The sequence below is a fragment of the Impatiens glandulifera genome, chromosome 9, assembly GCF_907164915.1.
Source record: "Impatiens glandulifera chromosome 9, dImpGla2.1, whole genome shotgun sequence".
NCBI classification, from domain to species: domain Eukaryota; kingdom Viridiplantae; phylum Streptophyta; class Magnoliopsida; order Ericales; family Balsaminaceae; genus Impatiens; species Impatiens glandulifera.
Genome location: NC_061870.1, coordinates 28,677,934 through 28,693,824, shown reverse-complemented (window position 1 = coordinate 28,693,824; position 15,891 = coordinate 28,677,934). Strand labels below are relative to the sequence as shown.

Sequence of the window (15,891 nt, the reverse complement as noted above, 5' to 3'; positions counted from 1 at the left end):
ACATGGTCGTGCACAAGCATGGTGGCAGCAGTTGAAACAGACACGTGTTCGTCATGGTAAGGCAAAGCTCACGAATTGGGACAAATTCAGGAAGCATATTAGGGCTGCGTTTCTACCATATAATTACGAACGTAACCTGTACCAGCGGTTCCAGAATCTTCGTCAGGGTTCTCGTTCCGTGGATGACTATTCCACTGAGTTTTACACCTTTGTGGCTCGTGTTGACCTGTCTGAGTCCCCTCTCCAGTTGGTTTCTCGCTATATTGGTGGCCTTCGCCTCCAGTTGCAGGATATTTTGAATATGTTTGATCCCTTGACTGTTTCTGAGGCACATCAGCGTGCTTCACAGGCTGAGAAACAGCTAGCTAGGCGCGGTTCGGGTAGCTTTGGAAAACAGGTTGTCCCCAATAGTGGCATTGGTTCTTCTTCCCAGTCGGCCCATCCCACCCCAGCCCCCCCTCGCGGCACTACAGCCCCCCCACAGGGACGTCCCGGTGGCTTGCGTTGTTTCGATTGTGGTGAAGTTGGCCATCGCCAAGCAGAGTGTCGCAACCCAAAGTCCACCAATCGTGGTCTTTTTACTGAGGTGGATGATCCTGACTCTGCCCTTCCTTCAGATTCAGCCCCAGTGTATGATGTTTATGATGATGAGGCAGCGGAGGAGTATGTTTCTGGTGATGTTGGCCCCCTTTTGGTGATTCGTCGATCATGTTTAACCCCTCGTGCTCCTGACAACGAGTGGTTACGCAATAATCTGTTCCATTCCACTTGTACCATCGGTGGCAAAGTTTGCACCTTCATCATTGATGCTGGGAGTTGTGAGAATGTGATTTCTGAGGTTGCAGTTTCGAAGCTGGGTCTGTCCACTGAACCTCACCCCAAGCCTTATCGCCTGTCCTGGCTGAGTCAAGGTACGGATGTTACAGTTTCCAAGCGCGTACTTGTTAATTTTTCCATTGGTTCCCATTATCGTGATGCTGTATATTGTGATGTGGTTCCTATGGATGCTTGTCACCTTTTACTTGGTCGCCCTTGGCAGTTTGATCATTCCGTTATACATGATGGGCGTGCTAATACCTACACGTTCTTATTTCATGGTACCAAAATTGTGTTGATGCCAAATCAGCCCAAGAAGGGTGCTGCCCTCACTCATCATGCGTCCCCCCCTACCACCTTGTTGTCTCGGGGTCCTTTTCAGACCGCCATGGTCGAATCGGGCATGGTGTTTGCTCTATTTTGTTCGCTGATTACCTGTGGTGCTAGTTCTAAGGTGCCTATTCCAGTGCAGCCGCTGTTACAGGAGTTTGCAGATGTTTTTCCTGAGAATCTGCCTTGTGCCTTGCCTCCTTTGCGTGATATCCAGCATCACATTGACTTGGTTCCAGGTGCTGCCCTACCCAACCGTCCTCATTACCGCATGAGTCCCAAAGAACATGAAGAGTTGCGTAGACAGGTGGAGGACTTGCTGGCTAAGGGACACATTCGAGAGAGCCTTAGTCCCTGTGCTGTCCCGGCCCTTCTTTCCCCAAAAAAGGATGGGTCTTGGCGTATGTGCATTGATAGTCGTGCTATCAACAAGATTACAGTGCGTTATCGGTTTCCTATTCCCCGGTTGGATGACTTGTTGGATCAGTTGGGTGGTGCTTCTGTGTTTAGCAAACTGGATCTCAAGAGTGGATACCATCAGATTCGTATTCGCATGGGTGATGAGTGGAAGACTGCCTTTAAGACTCGTGAGAGCTTATATGAGTGGCTGGTTATGCCGTGTGGTCTGTCGAATGCTCCTAGCACCTTTATGCGTATGATGAACCAGGCTCTTCGCCCTTTCATTGGGAAGTTTGCTCACAATCATGCTGTTAATCGCTCCACTGGTTTCAGTCCTTTCCATGTGATTTACGGGCTGTCTCCGCGTGCTCCTCTTGATTTGTTAGCGCTGCCCAGCAAGGTGCGTCCTCATTCCACTGCTGCGGATTTTGTTGGTCAGTTGGCTCAGGTTCATCAGACCACTCATGACCGCTTGGTTGCTGCTACTGCCAAGTACAAGGAGAAGGCTGATTCGAGAAGGCGTGCTGTTGATTTTGAAGTTGGTGACTTTGTGTGGGCTATTCTGACTAAGGATCGTTTTCCAGCTCATGAATATAGCAAGCTTGCTGCTAAGAAGATTGGTCCTGTTGAGATAGTGGAGAAGATCAACCCCAATGCTTATCGTTTACGCCTTCCCAGCCATGTGCGTACCTCTGATGTGTTCAATGTGAAGCATCTTGTTCCTTTTGTGGGTGAGTCTTCTTCTGATGAGGATGATGCGGTTCCAGATTCGAGGACGAATCTTTTCTACCCTGGGGGGAATGATGCGGTGCGAGTCGAAGAGATTGGAATATAATCTAATTAAGGAAGGGATTGGAAGATATATTCTAATCAAGGAAGGGATTAGAATATATATTCTAATTAAGGAAGAAATTACTAGAGATATTCTAAATTAGGTAGGGATATTCTTGCTATGGAAGGAATATCCTAAATTAGTATAATTAAATTGTAATTAGACGTAATTCCTAATTTAATACGTGTAAGTCCTATAAATACCCTGAAGGTATTCCATTGTAAGGGAGAAGAAGATTATTAATCAGAAAACGAGGTTTCCTCAATATCTATCGACTTTCGGTATTCGTAAGAATCAACGAATCTTGATAAAGATTCATCCTAGCCACGCACGCTGCATCATCAAGTTCCCTTAATCATTCAAACATTTAACTTCAAAGGGTTATAATGTTGACTTACTACAAGTATATATATAGTTGAGCTAACAAAAATGGTCAAACACCAAAACTAAAGTGAAAGAATTAAAAGAAAAGGTCCAGTATCAATCAACCAATGAAAAAAATAGCACAAATGGTAAAAATAAGTTTGTATGATATATATGTAGTTTATGCCATCGGTAGTTCTGAAAACTGGCCCAGAATTTATACAATGGTATAAGTAGACTTTCTATAGAACGTTTTTAAATTGGGATACAGGTCTGTCTACACTTTTATATACTTAAAATGCAACTTAGTGGAAAATTTCCACTAAAATTATCAAGCTGTAGTAGTCTCACCTGATGCAACCAAAAGATGATCCTTTGTTACTAGACTGGAACCCGTTTTCATGTGTTTCAACTGCTCCAATTCATTACCAGAAAACACTTGCTCTTGCAATACTGGATCTATCTTCTTCATATGCAACCAAGTCAACTGCCACAAACTCTCGTCCCCACCTTTAGTGTCTGCAGCCATGGGTGATGCAAGTATTCCACTAGACTTCATTTCCACGAGAATGTTCTTCAGAACCTCCCGAACCAATTCCTGCAAATTCTCCCCCTTCTTCTTTCCTCTCAATTTCATCTTCATCAATTTCTCCATTCGGTTAAGAACCCCTGTCCACAGATTCGCAAAAGACTTCAACTGCCACAAATCCTCCAAGAACCGCAGCAGCACTTTCGACATTAGCTTCACCGACAGTGACAGTGACGTTTCCATGTCCCTGTAATCCTTTGGAGAATGTTCTTCCGCAATTTCTAATAAATCGTCAAGCAATTTAAATATCACCAGATCAAAACACATCCACCATACCTCCCCAGAGAGACGAATCCCATCTGCTCCAATCAAACTCATCTGCAACATTAATATAGCATGGTTTCTAACTTCTTCTCTTTGATCCAAACATACTTTCCTCACCCCCTGCACCAGCCTCAACCACATCTCCCCTATTCCTAAACCTTCTTCATCATCAGAAGAAGCACCACACCATTTCGCTAGACAGAAAACAGAGCCTCCCATCAGATCTAACGATCTGACAGACCGATCCACATTACCAACACGAGACTCGGCAAACTGTCTAGCGGCATTAATACAGAGAATGTAATTCGCCGGCGACAAATGGGCCCCATCCGACATAATAAACGCGAGCGTTTCGAACCCCGGTTCGGATGCTTCTGGGTGGCGTGCAGTAATGGAGACAAGGGAAGTTATCGTTCGCCAACCTACGTTAGACTTGATCTGAATTGCGTTTGCTTTCACCAGATGCAAAACTTCCTGGGTTATCTGTTCACAATACGCGTCTGCTACCCGAGCATCGAGCTTCAATACAAGCTGCAGTGACTTGAGAAGCTCATCGGTTAGGTCTTCCTTGTATGGAAGCAGCCGATGACATATTTTCAGTAGCCCCAAAACAGCCTTTTCCACCAAAGGACAGGGCAATGAAGTTGACTGGACAATATTAGCTATGTGTTCATAAACACACTGCCAAAGAAGCATAATTCTGTCCCGGTTATTCAATGTGACTGTGATTAATAATTCAAGACAGAAGACAGCATCCGATTCGTCTTCTAGAAGATTATTATCACCCTTACGACGCCGGCTAGCAGCAAAGATCAGAGCCTGAGCGAGCTGTAAGAGCGATTCAGATTGCAGAAATTTGCTTTCAGCAAATATGCTATCTATATGGCATTCTTGAATCACCTTGATAATAGACCTATGGGTTGCAAGTTCTTCTTCGCTCGGTTGTGGCGATGGCTCCTCTTTATCAAGATACAAGAGTTGACTAAACCGTCCCATCAAACCAGATGATTTCCGTGGAGGAACAGAGAGTGAAGAAGAAGAAGAAGAGTCCATGTCATCGACTGCATCATTAAGTAGACGAGTCGAGAGAAATCCCAGCCTGTGCAAGATTAAAATACAATCAAGGATATTCTTCCAAGAAGTACGGAGATAGTCTCCATAACGGTTTGCTATGGTGAAAACTGCTACAGTGGCCATCCTAGCCTTAGTATCTTCTTTTGCAAAAGAAAGGATAAGCTCCTCCGGGGACAAAGAATGCAAGTGGTTTGTGAATTTACATATAGATATAACCAAATCATCCAAGACTTCCTCTAGATGGTAACAGGCTGCAATTTTAGCAACATCCAAGAAACCTTCAACACAAGTTTTCAGAACATGTTCATGCTCGGCCTGATCAAAGACAACCGAGATAGCAGCAATTGTGGGACCAGAAAGGATAGTAAACATATCATAGTCCAGACGCGACAGGGAATCACAGGAAATAAATGGGGCAGTTTGCTTGGATTTGTATATCAAACCAAATGAATTGCTTCGTGTAGTAACAGGAAGACTACCACTACTACCTTGCTCTAAGATCAGCTTGATTTCGTTCTGACAGATTGAGTGATAGAGCTCAGACAGGTAATCTCGAGGAAGGTCATTTCCACCATTAATTCTCCTATTGTTACGGATGAAATCTTCTTCAGTCATCTTCTTCTTGACCTGTGAATTGTGTTGATCTGTATTGAGCAGTATAAGTGAATATGATAACAACAAGGCAGCATCTTTGTTGGCTAGAATATTTTGTGCGTGTTCATAATATCTTTCGGCAAATGCCTCAAGCACCCTCTGTATCTTTTGTGATTCGCCGGGTAGTCTGAAAGTTTCTAAGAAAACACGCAAAGCGATATCCAATTGCATGTCCCTAAAATCAAAAGTTCTTGCAAATTCATGTAACACTTGAATGGAAAAATCATCATGGTTGCCTAGGAAGTCGCCAACAAGATTCTTGTCCAAACCACTTGTGTATCTGAAAAAACATGCAACACTTATAGGATCAAGTTTGTCAGGCAACAAATGCACAGCTTGGAGAAACTCTAGACCATTTTTTGGATCCCTGTTGAAGTGATCGGCTCCAATCATTAACCTTCTCTTGATATATTTCATGTTACGTAGATATGGAACCAAGTGATCAATGTCATCATAATTCTCACATGCCACTGTCCAGAATGATTTATACTCCCTTATGTCAGATGAAATTTTCTCTGGAATTGGAGATTCATTGGTCAATCTTCCATTCATATCTCTAATTATAGAAATCAAGCCATTGAAAGCAAGAATATGTATAGAAGACAAAGGACCATTCACAGGGAATGCACTCTTAGACAGAAGATTAACAATGTCTTCAAATAAGTTGGTAGATGATATGTTGCAATCAAAGTTGCTATACATCTCAGCAATGAAATATGGATGTCTACAAAGGTCGACAAGTGTCTCCATAGCAACCTCCTGGAGATGGTATGAAGCTCCATGCTTACTTTGCAAAATCTTCAAGAGCACGCATGAGAAAAAGTCTTCAAGTTGTAGTTTAAGTTCTTTGCGCAGGTGATAATACAGATTGAGAACAATACTACAAACTGTTGAAAGAATAAGAGGACTCATTGACAACCCAAACTGCATGAGGTTCAGAAAAAGTTCATCCTGAATCAAGGCCAACAACTTTGGGTGACGGCCAAAGGATGACCCACCCAATTCTATAGCAGAGTTGATTAAACCCAAAGCAAAGAGAGGGACATCTTCATCATACGCTATAGGATTTGATTGAGGACCAAATCCTATGCTCGCCACAACATTTAACAGAGAACATAGAAAATGAAATATTTCGACCATGCATGGGACACCATACGCCTCCACTGTAACAGGGCATGTAACTTGAGAAGCTTCATTATCTTGACCCATTTCGCTTGTACATTTAGCAGTTCGATTTCCTAATTCATCATTGGACCCATTTGAGGTAAATTCATCAGATGGTAATTCCCCACCCCTTCCCAAAATGACGTAACCATTACCCAATAGATCACCCCCAGCAGCATAACCATCCTGTTGATGTGCCTATTCCCCAAAAATATATAGAAAAAAGAAGAAGAAGCTTCAGTATATTTCTGGAAAAGAAAACAATAATTATTATACTGCCAGTCAATCTTAGTGATGGATTTGGCACAAAGTAGTCCTTGTGCAAAACCTTTATGCAATTCTACTATATACAATATTACCCACTTATACATGCTTGAAAATAACTGAATTTGATTCATGAATCACAGCAGAAATTAAACATAATTAACCATATGGTCATAGTCACCTATAAAAATTTACAGTTAATAGACTTTTAGGCCTTGTTTGATGTGGGTTATAGATCAAACAAGGCCTTATAATCTCAGAGTCTATTTTGACTGGCTACATTTTGTAATTATTGGCCTATAGTGGATATATATGTCATTCCATTATGCATATCTATGGGATAGGTATTTGAAGCTGAAGAAACAAAGTTTCTAAGCTTAGAAGTAAAAGACCCGTCTTGACAGCATCAAGATGTATATCTAATGCCAAAATCAAGTAGAGAGAACAAAGTAAAATATGTAGGTATACATTACCTCGTGGCCATGTGACCTGCCCACATCAGATAACTCATCTTCTCCAATCTCAATACAAGGTAAATTTGAAAAGATGCACCTAACCAATTCATGCATTGTGTGGCGTGCAGTTCTCTGCAGTAATTCACCTTTAGAGCTAGCTTGATGGACTACACGGAAGCAGGTGTTTACAATGTTGCACACATTCTGATCGCTTAATTTAGATGAGGCTTTGCTTTTCATGCAAGCCAGTAGGACCTGAAGTATTTTCATAAGCACAACTTCTTCAGAAGCAGGATCCGTCACCTCAAATCTGCAGCTTGTCACAGTGTCAATTATCTTACTCAAAGCTTCATCTACTTTTAGTGTATTTATATCAAGGAAGTCGATGATTAAAATTTTGTATATTGACGACAAAGCAACCCCGGTTATAGGTGCACCAGTTTCATCAGACTGGATCACATCCAAAAATGGTTGGAGGAATAGAAGAGGAGAAATGTTGTCCCACTGATTTCTCCATGAAAATATCATTCTACGCAACTCCTTAAGAGAAAAAATAAGAGGATGCTCTAGGTGATCATCATCTGCCATGTATTGGACTCCCCATCTTACATTTCTCCTCATCACAGCCAAAACTGCACATATTTCTGAATTTATCATACATGCCAGACCACCACCACCCCTTAGAGGCTGAGAAGAACTTCCATTGGGCACCTGAATTGATTGATTGACTTTAGACTTCTCATTAGGCCCCAACATAGTTGTCTCAATCATTGGATGCAGTCTTGGTCAACTGAAATCGTACTTCCAGCAACAATGTGGAGATAAAAATGGAACCTGATCAATCAATAAAAATTGTGTGAGGGATAGAGATAGCATACTGAACAAATTTAAACAGAATTAAATGCTTCATAAATGTAAGCCCAATAGTGCTTCTCCCATTCGCGGGGGGACTGAGATACAGCTGATAGAACTAACAATGCACATAGCATATACTGGAGAAATTAAAAACAATGAAATTTGTTGACCATATATAAACAAAACAAAACAAAAAAGTAATCACAATGGTTTTGTGGGTTACATTACTAATCAAAGGAAAACCAGTTCCTGTAACAACTTCCTCAACTTCATTTCTTGAGAAAGAAAATCATTCAAAAAAGTTATGAAGTCAATGAAAGTCTAAGACGATGAATGTTTAATAAGCAGAGGTTCTTATTTCTTTCTATAGCAAACTAAAGAATACGCAATCCAAATGGGTAGATATTATTAACTTTAGTTTCCAGAACAGTATAGTAAGTGATGGAGAAAAGTAGTGAAAACACTAAGTAAAAGCATGACTTGGAAGCTCAAGCACCAGATCTAGTTTAACACGAAGTCAATCCAACAATTTGGTTCGAATACAAGAAACCCATAACCAAAGACAGTTGCTTGTCAGCTTTATATACACTACCATTGCAAGGACAGAAACCTCTCAATTCATCTGAAGCATTTCCGATAAGAGGAGAAAATAAACCAAATTAACATGATACAGAGAGAGACAGATCGGGAAGGGACCATACCTTTGAACTATCCTCAAATTCTACGGTCGCCTGTAACGGGACGTTTAAGGATAGACGATCGCCGGTCGTTTCTGGACAATAATTTCTGATAACTCCATAGTTTTGCTAAGTTAGTAGCTTCATGCTTTCTTTCTACTTTTACGCGTTAGGCCCAGTATTTCGCGCACTAATACATTTTTTTTTAACGAAATTCTTTAAAAAAAAAATAATTATTAATCTTGTAAACATTTTAACTTTGTTATCAGTTTATCAATATAATATTTAATACTAAGGAAAGTATTACAATATTAAGATGGGTAAGTATATATAATTAAATTAGGTTGTTTTATTTTGAATTTATAAAAATTTAAAGAAAAATAAATAAGAAATCACCATCTAAATATTATAACTTAATTAATTGTACTTATAAGATCACAAGTATCATTGACTAATTTGAAACAAAAGAAAAAGGTAAGCACTTAATTGATATGTAAGATAGAACAGTTGTATATAAGAAGTAAGGTTTAATACAAGATTCATTATTATTATTATTATTATTATTATTATTATTGATAGAGATTAATCCCATGGTTATTATTGATAAACAATGTTACAATATATACTAGTCAAAAGACTCTTAATAAGGTAAACCACTAATCTAGGAATCTAAACAAGGTAACCCACTAATCTAGGAATCTAAACAAGGTAACAAGATATATACAATATACTAATACACCCCCGCAGTCGAAACGGGAGATTCTCGGACGCTGAGACTGTCTCTGAAATCTTCAAATAGTATGCGCGGAAGTCCTTTGGTGAATATGTCAGCGATTTGAAAACGAGAAGGCATATGAAGAATGCGAACTTTACCTCTATCTACTTTTTCCCTTACAAAGTGTATGTCCATTTCGATGTGTTTGGTACGTTGATGTTGGACCGGATTTTGGGAGAGATAAATCGCACTTATGTTGTCGCAGTAGACCAGTGTGGCTTTGTCCAATGAGATACGAAGTTCTAACAATAAATTGCGAAGCCAACAGGATTCGGAGACAACATTGGCAACTCCTCTATATTCAGCTTCAGCACTAGAACGAGAAAGTGTGGATTGCCGTTTTGACGACCAAGACAGAAGATTATCGCCTAGGAAGACGCAATAGCCAGATGTAGAGCGACGGGTATCTGGACATCCTCCCCAGTCTGCATCAGTATATGAAACGAGTGTAGACAGTGAGGATTTGTAAAGATGAAGGCCATAGTGCTTTGTACCCTGTAAGTATCGAATGATTCTGTGTAAGGCAGCCAAGTGAGCCTCTTTCGGATCATGCATGTGGAGGCAAATTTGCTGGACTGCATATGAAATATCAGGACGTGTGAAAGTAAGATACTGTAGTGCTCCGGCTAAACTTCTGTAATGAGTGGGGTCAGAGACTGGTGGACTAGTTGATTTTCCAAGTTTGCCATTTGTATCGACCGGCGTTTGTGTTGATTTGCAAGTAGACATTCCAGCACGATCAATAATTTCTTCAGCATATTTCTTCTGACTAAGACAAAGTCCATCCTTAGTATACGATACAGCAACTCCCAAGAAATAGCTTAATTTACCTAAATCCTTCATAGCAAATTCTGCGCCTAAGCTTTTCATGAGAGTCTGACGTAACTGATCAGACGAAGCCGTAATGATAATGTCATCAACATACAAGAGTAGATAGGCAATTTCGGACCCATGTTGATAGATAAAAAGCGAATGATCAGTCGTGCTGTGTGTAAAACCGATTGTAGAGACAAAATCTGCAAACCTTTGATACCAAGCACGAGGAGCTTGTTTTAAGCCGTATAAAGATTTGCGCAATAAACAAACATGGTCGGGAAAGATTTTGTCTCTAAAACCGAAAGGCTGATGCATGTAAACTATTTCGTTGAGATTACCATGTAAAAATGCATTCTTGACGTCCATTTGGTGAATGGACCAAGACTTCGATAAAGCAATGCTCAGAACAGTTCGTATGGTGGCTGGTTTGACAACAGGACTAAAGGTTTCTTCACAATTGATTCCAATCTGCTGAGACCTGCCATCACCAACAAGACGGGCTTTATGCCTCTCAAAAGAGCCGTCAGAGTTAGTTTTATGCTTAAAAATCCACATGCATCGTATAATATCAACACCCTGAGGACGCGGAACCAAGTCCCAAGTCTTATTACTAATTAAAGCGTTAAACTCATCGTCCATGGCGGCTTTCCAATTCGGGTCTGATAAAGCTAACTTTGGGTTTTTGGGAATAGGCGATGGAGATGTGAGTGTGTTTAGATTGAAAATGCGTTTTGGACAGACAATCCCATCCATTGCGCGGGTTCGTATTGTCCGTGTTGGATTGATGATGGTTGGTGAATGATTTGGACGGTTTGGTCTTGTGGACGGGCTGGTCGTGTTTGGGTTTGGGCCTGGTGAAGTGGTGATGGGTGATGGTGGGTTTGGTGGAGTGTGTTGAGTTGATAATGGGCTCGGTAATGGAGTGTTGTTTGGTGGGGAAATGGACTCGGTGATGGGCGGGGTTTGGATGTGTATTGGGATGGTTATTGGTTCGGATTGAGATGGGTGAGTTGAGTTTGGGTTTTGGACAAGAGAAAAGGGAAATTTTGTTTCGTCAAAAATGACGTGACGAGAGATGATAAATCTTTTTGAGGCTGGGTCGTAGCATTTGTAGCCGCGATGATTAGAGGGGTATCCTAAAAAGACACAAGGGGTAGAGCGTTTATGAAGTTTGTGAATAGTGGTTGGAGGAAGAAGAGGATAGCAAAGACAACCGAAAATTTTTAGGTGAGAGTAAGAAGGAGTTCGGTTATATAGAAGTTGAGTGGGTGAGAAATTTCGAATTTGTTTATTTGGAAGAATATTTAGGAGATAAGTGGTCATTTCGAGGGCGTGATGCCAAAAATTTAACGGGAGAGAAGCATGAGTAAGCAATGTTCGAATCATGTTATTTATGGTGCGTATTTTTCTTTCTGCTTTACCATTTTGAGGAGAAGTATAGGGGCAAGAGAGGCGAAATTGTAGACCATTTTTGTCACAAAATGTACGAAATTGACTGTTGTTATATTCAGTTCCGTTGTCACATTGGATTGTTTTAATGGGCTTTTGAAATTGTGTTTGAATTTGATTTTGAAGTGTAGAGAAGACGGAGAATACTTGGGATTTGTTTCCAATTGGAAAAGTCCAAAGGAAATTTGTGTAATCATCAAGAAACAGAATATAGTATTTATGTCCATTTGTACTTAGCACAGGCGACGTCCACAAATCACTATGAATAATATCGAATGGGGAAGTAGTATAAGAGACAGAATTGGTAAATGGTAACTTAACTTGTTTACCAAAGATGCAAGACTCACAGAGTTTAGACCCTAAAACGGGCTTACAAGAAATAGAATTTGATTTATTGAGAGAATGCAAAATATCGACACCGGGGTGTCCTAATCTATTATGCCATAAATTTGACGAAATTGCAGTAAACGAAGAATTAGTTGGGGGTTTTTGGCTTTGGCTCGACAGAGAGAGTGGGTAGAGATCCCCCGAGCTATTGTTCCTCATGATAACCTTCCCCGTCTGGAAATCCTTTACAGAAAAACCAAGTGAGTCAAATTCTACAGAGACGTTGTTATCACGAGTAAACCGACGAATAGATATAAGATTTTTAATGAGTTTGGGAGCATGTAGAACATTGTTCAGAAGTAAGGGTGGTAAGGGTGGTTTTAAGTTAGTTTTACCAATACCGCGAATCGGGATTTCCTGTCCACTCCCAACAATGATATTTTTAACATAATTTAAATTAGAATAAGGCGAGAGACTACCTGAGTTGGGTGTCATGTGTGAAGTTGCTCCCGAATCCATGTACCAAGTATCGTCAGGCGGAGTAAGGGATAAAGTGTGCATCGCCTGATTGATATCGGTTGCAACGTAACTTTGGGGCTGCTGCTGGCTCGTCTCAGCCATGTAGGCCTGCTGTGGCCGAGAACCGAGTACGCCTGCTCCTGCTGTCCGAGTGTGTTGCTGCTGATAGCCAAAACCGCGCCAGGAGGCGCCTTGTTGCTGTTGACCAGATGCGTGCCAGGGGGCGCTTTGCTGCTGCGGCCAGATCTGTTGTGTCGGGTAGGGACAAGGGGGTGCTGTCCAGCCCGCAGGCGCCCACTGTGCCCATTGCTGTTGGCCAGGAGGTGCCCAGAATTGCTGCTGCTGGTGGTATGTGCGGCTGGTGTTGCGACCGCGTCCTCTGCCGCGCTGGCTGCGTCCTCGGCCCTGGCCGGCCTGTTCCTGCGCGCTAGAGGTGCCCTGCTGCTGCTGCTGGCCGGTAGCACGGGCTGATTGGCTAGAGTTGTTTCCGCGGCCTTGGCTACGATCGTCCGAGGCAATAAAAGAGGTGTTTGTGTGGACGAATTCATCCTTCCTTGTTTCAACAAGGAGCAAATCAGATCTAGCATCGTAGAAAGATGGGAGAGGCTTCTTTTGACCTATTATGGTGGCGATTGTTTCGTAGTTTTCATTCAAACCCCCAAGTAGACGCAACACCAGTCGATTTTCAGAAACGGGGCAATCAACATTAGCAAGTTGATCCGCAATCATCTTCAATTCAGTGCAATAAGCACTCATGTTTGGGAAATCATTGAGACGAATTTGAGAAAACCTATTTTCAAGATACATAGCGCGAGAACCTGTGTTATCTTGAAATATATTCGCTAAACGTTCCCAAGCCTGAGCAGCCGTCATACCAGGTTTTTGGATCGTGTTTAGTAGATCCTTGGATATTGTTCCAAATATCCATTGCTTGACAAGGGCGTCAAGGCGTTTCCACAGAAGAGAGTCGGTCTCGGAAGATGTTGAAGGTGTTTCGGAGGCGTTGGGAGTTTTTGGTTTGAGATGTTCGTAAACATTGTGAATCAAGCAGTGGTTTTCGAGAAGGTCTGCCCAAGAGAGATATTCCTCGCTACCCATCTCTAGGGTGATAGGAATTATGGAGCGGAGATTGTTAACAGAGAAAGCAGAGTGGTATTGAGAAACAGACATGGTGGTGGGCGTCTGACTTTGATTGGAGGAGGAGTCTGAATTAGTATGTGGGACAGACATTAGAAGTTTGTGCGTGAGGCAGCAAGGTGGGAGGAAGAGAAAAAAAAAAAAAATTCGATTGATGATCTTGAGAGGATCTTTACTCTGATACCATGATAGAGATTAATCCCATGGTTATTATTGATAAACAATGTTACAATATATACTAGTCAAAAGACTCTTAATAAGGTAAACCACTAATCTAGGAATCTAAACAAGGTAACCCACTAATCTAGGAATCTAAACAAGGTAACAAGATATATACAATATACTAATAATTATTATTATTATATATTATTGAGAAGATTATTGACCTGATATAAAAATATTTAAAGTAAAGCGGAAAGTTTGAACAAATAAATGTTATTAAATTTGTTAATATATACATAATTAAAATATATTTTAAAATAAATTTTTGAACAAATACCTCAATATAAGATATTTAAAATATATATATATATATGCCAAACCCAGTTCCAAATTTGAAACTCTTTATTTTCAAAGTGTCATTATTGTGTATGAGTTATTAAAAAATTGGATCCAAAACCACATTTGCAATCCCAAAGGTCAATGTAAATATAGTGGACTAGAACAATTTTTTTTAGTCCACTATTATTGGAAATGGATAAGCTATGCATAATTGTATATCACCCATTTTCATTTGATTCAAACTCTTTGAATTTCCAATTTTTTCATACTTTTGTTTTTTTTATAAAAAGAAATGTTGAGATATGTAATATTATAGTCTTACATTACTTAAATAAGCTTTCTTGGTTAGTATTTTTTTTTGGCTTAACTGTTTATAATTTTTTTTTGAATAATATAGTTAGGAACAGCAATCCTACATGACAGTCACGTGAAAAAATAACTCACGGTAAAAAAAAAATTATCATGAGAAAATTATGTCCCGACTATGTTTGTGATTATTTTGTTCCGAACATGATTTTCTCTCTCTAACTTTTTATATGATAATTTTTTTTCTCACGATAGTTTATTTTTTTGCACTTGGCTGCCATATTGGGAGTGGCTGCCCTTATGTCGCTCTCCCTATCATTACTTGATTTTTTTATATTCGTAAATATTGCAATTTGAGTTGAAGTAGGCCGAGTTGTCCTTAATTATAAAATAAAAAATAATGTTAATAGATTAACTTATTTACTTGATTTTAATTGGATATTAAATTTTATATTTTATTTTTTCAAGAAAAACTGAATTTTAGAAATTTATTATCTTTCTCTGTTAGACTCTCAAAAAAAAAAATTGAATATTCATTGAGAATAATAATGTAGATAAATTAATTTTAATGATTTTTAGTTTTATGGTTAGACAAGTGATTAATTATTTATGGAATAAATAGTGTTTTAAAAAATAGATACTTTATCTTGTGTTTAAGAAATATTAAAAAATAGATGTGTTTATTTTGGTAATGATAACTAGCTAAATTTGGTTAGAGGTAAACTCATGTATTATTTTAAGTATTTTTAAACATGAGATAAAATGTATAGTTCGAATATTTTAGTGTCTTTATTTTTTTTTATTTTTTTTTTTTATTAGGATAGTTCAAATCATAATAATAACATAAAAATTTTGATTTCACTTACTATTTTTAAATTAAATAAATAAAAAATAAAAACTAACAATAATTAAAAAAATAAAATAAAAAAATAAATAAATGAGGTTGTGACTAGCCCATAATTTTAAATGCGCGGTTCACCACTCCATATTTTTTTAACGAAATTTTTCCTATTGCAAAACGCAACCGCCTGTTGCAAGACGCAACCAGATGCATGTGAAAAGTTCACAGTCGGATTGCTGGTTGCGTCTCGCGATTGGATTGCGTATCGCGGTTGTCGGTTGCGTCTCGTGAATGTGTCTCGCGATTGCATCTAATAAATGCATCTCGCGAATGCCGGTTGCGTCTCGCAAATACATCTCGCGATTATGGATTTTTCACCTGGTATCCGGTGACGTCTTGCGACAGGGACAATTTCGTCAAAAAAAATATGAAGTGGTCACCGACGCATTTGTCGTAAACTCATTTACCCCTGTCAGGGGTCATT

The 15,891-nt window shown here is 39.7% G+C and overlaps 1 protein-coding gene across 1 annotated transcript; it reads right to left on the bottom strand.

The window, feature by feature from the left end:
* Nucleotides 1-2,890: 2,890 nt before the first annotated feature.
* Nucleotides 2,891-8,896, bottom strand: LOC124914662 (ARF guanine-nucleotide exchange factor GNOM-like). The gene is made up of 3 exons (XM_047455249.1): nt 8,761-8,896; nt 7,223-8,038; nt 2,891-6,683 (listed from the first exon to the last, which is right to left on the bottom strand). The coding sequence occupies exons 2-3, from the start codon at nt 7,973-7,975 to the stop codon at nt 3,072-3,074; spliced, it is 4,365 nt and encodes a 1,454-aa protein (XP_047311205.1). The 5' UTR covers nt 7,976-8,038; nt 8,761-8,896; the 3' UTR covers nt 2,891-3,071.
* Between the last annotated feature and the right edge of the window lie 6,995 nt (nt 8,897-15,891).

Coding starts and splice junctions, on each gene's coding strand:
- LOC124914662 (XM_047455249.1), bottom strand. CDS start 7,975: ATGATTGAGACAACTATGTTGGGGCCTAATGAGAAGTCTAAAGTCAAT. Junction 6,684..7,222: donor GCAGGTCACATGGCCACGAG/GTAATGTATACC, acceptor TTTGGGGAATAG/GCACATCAACAGGATGGTTA.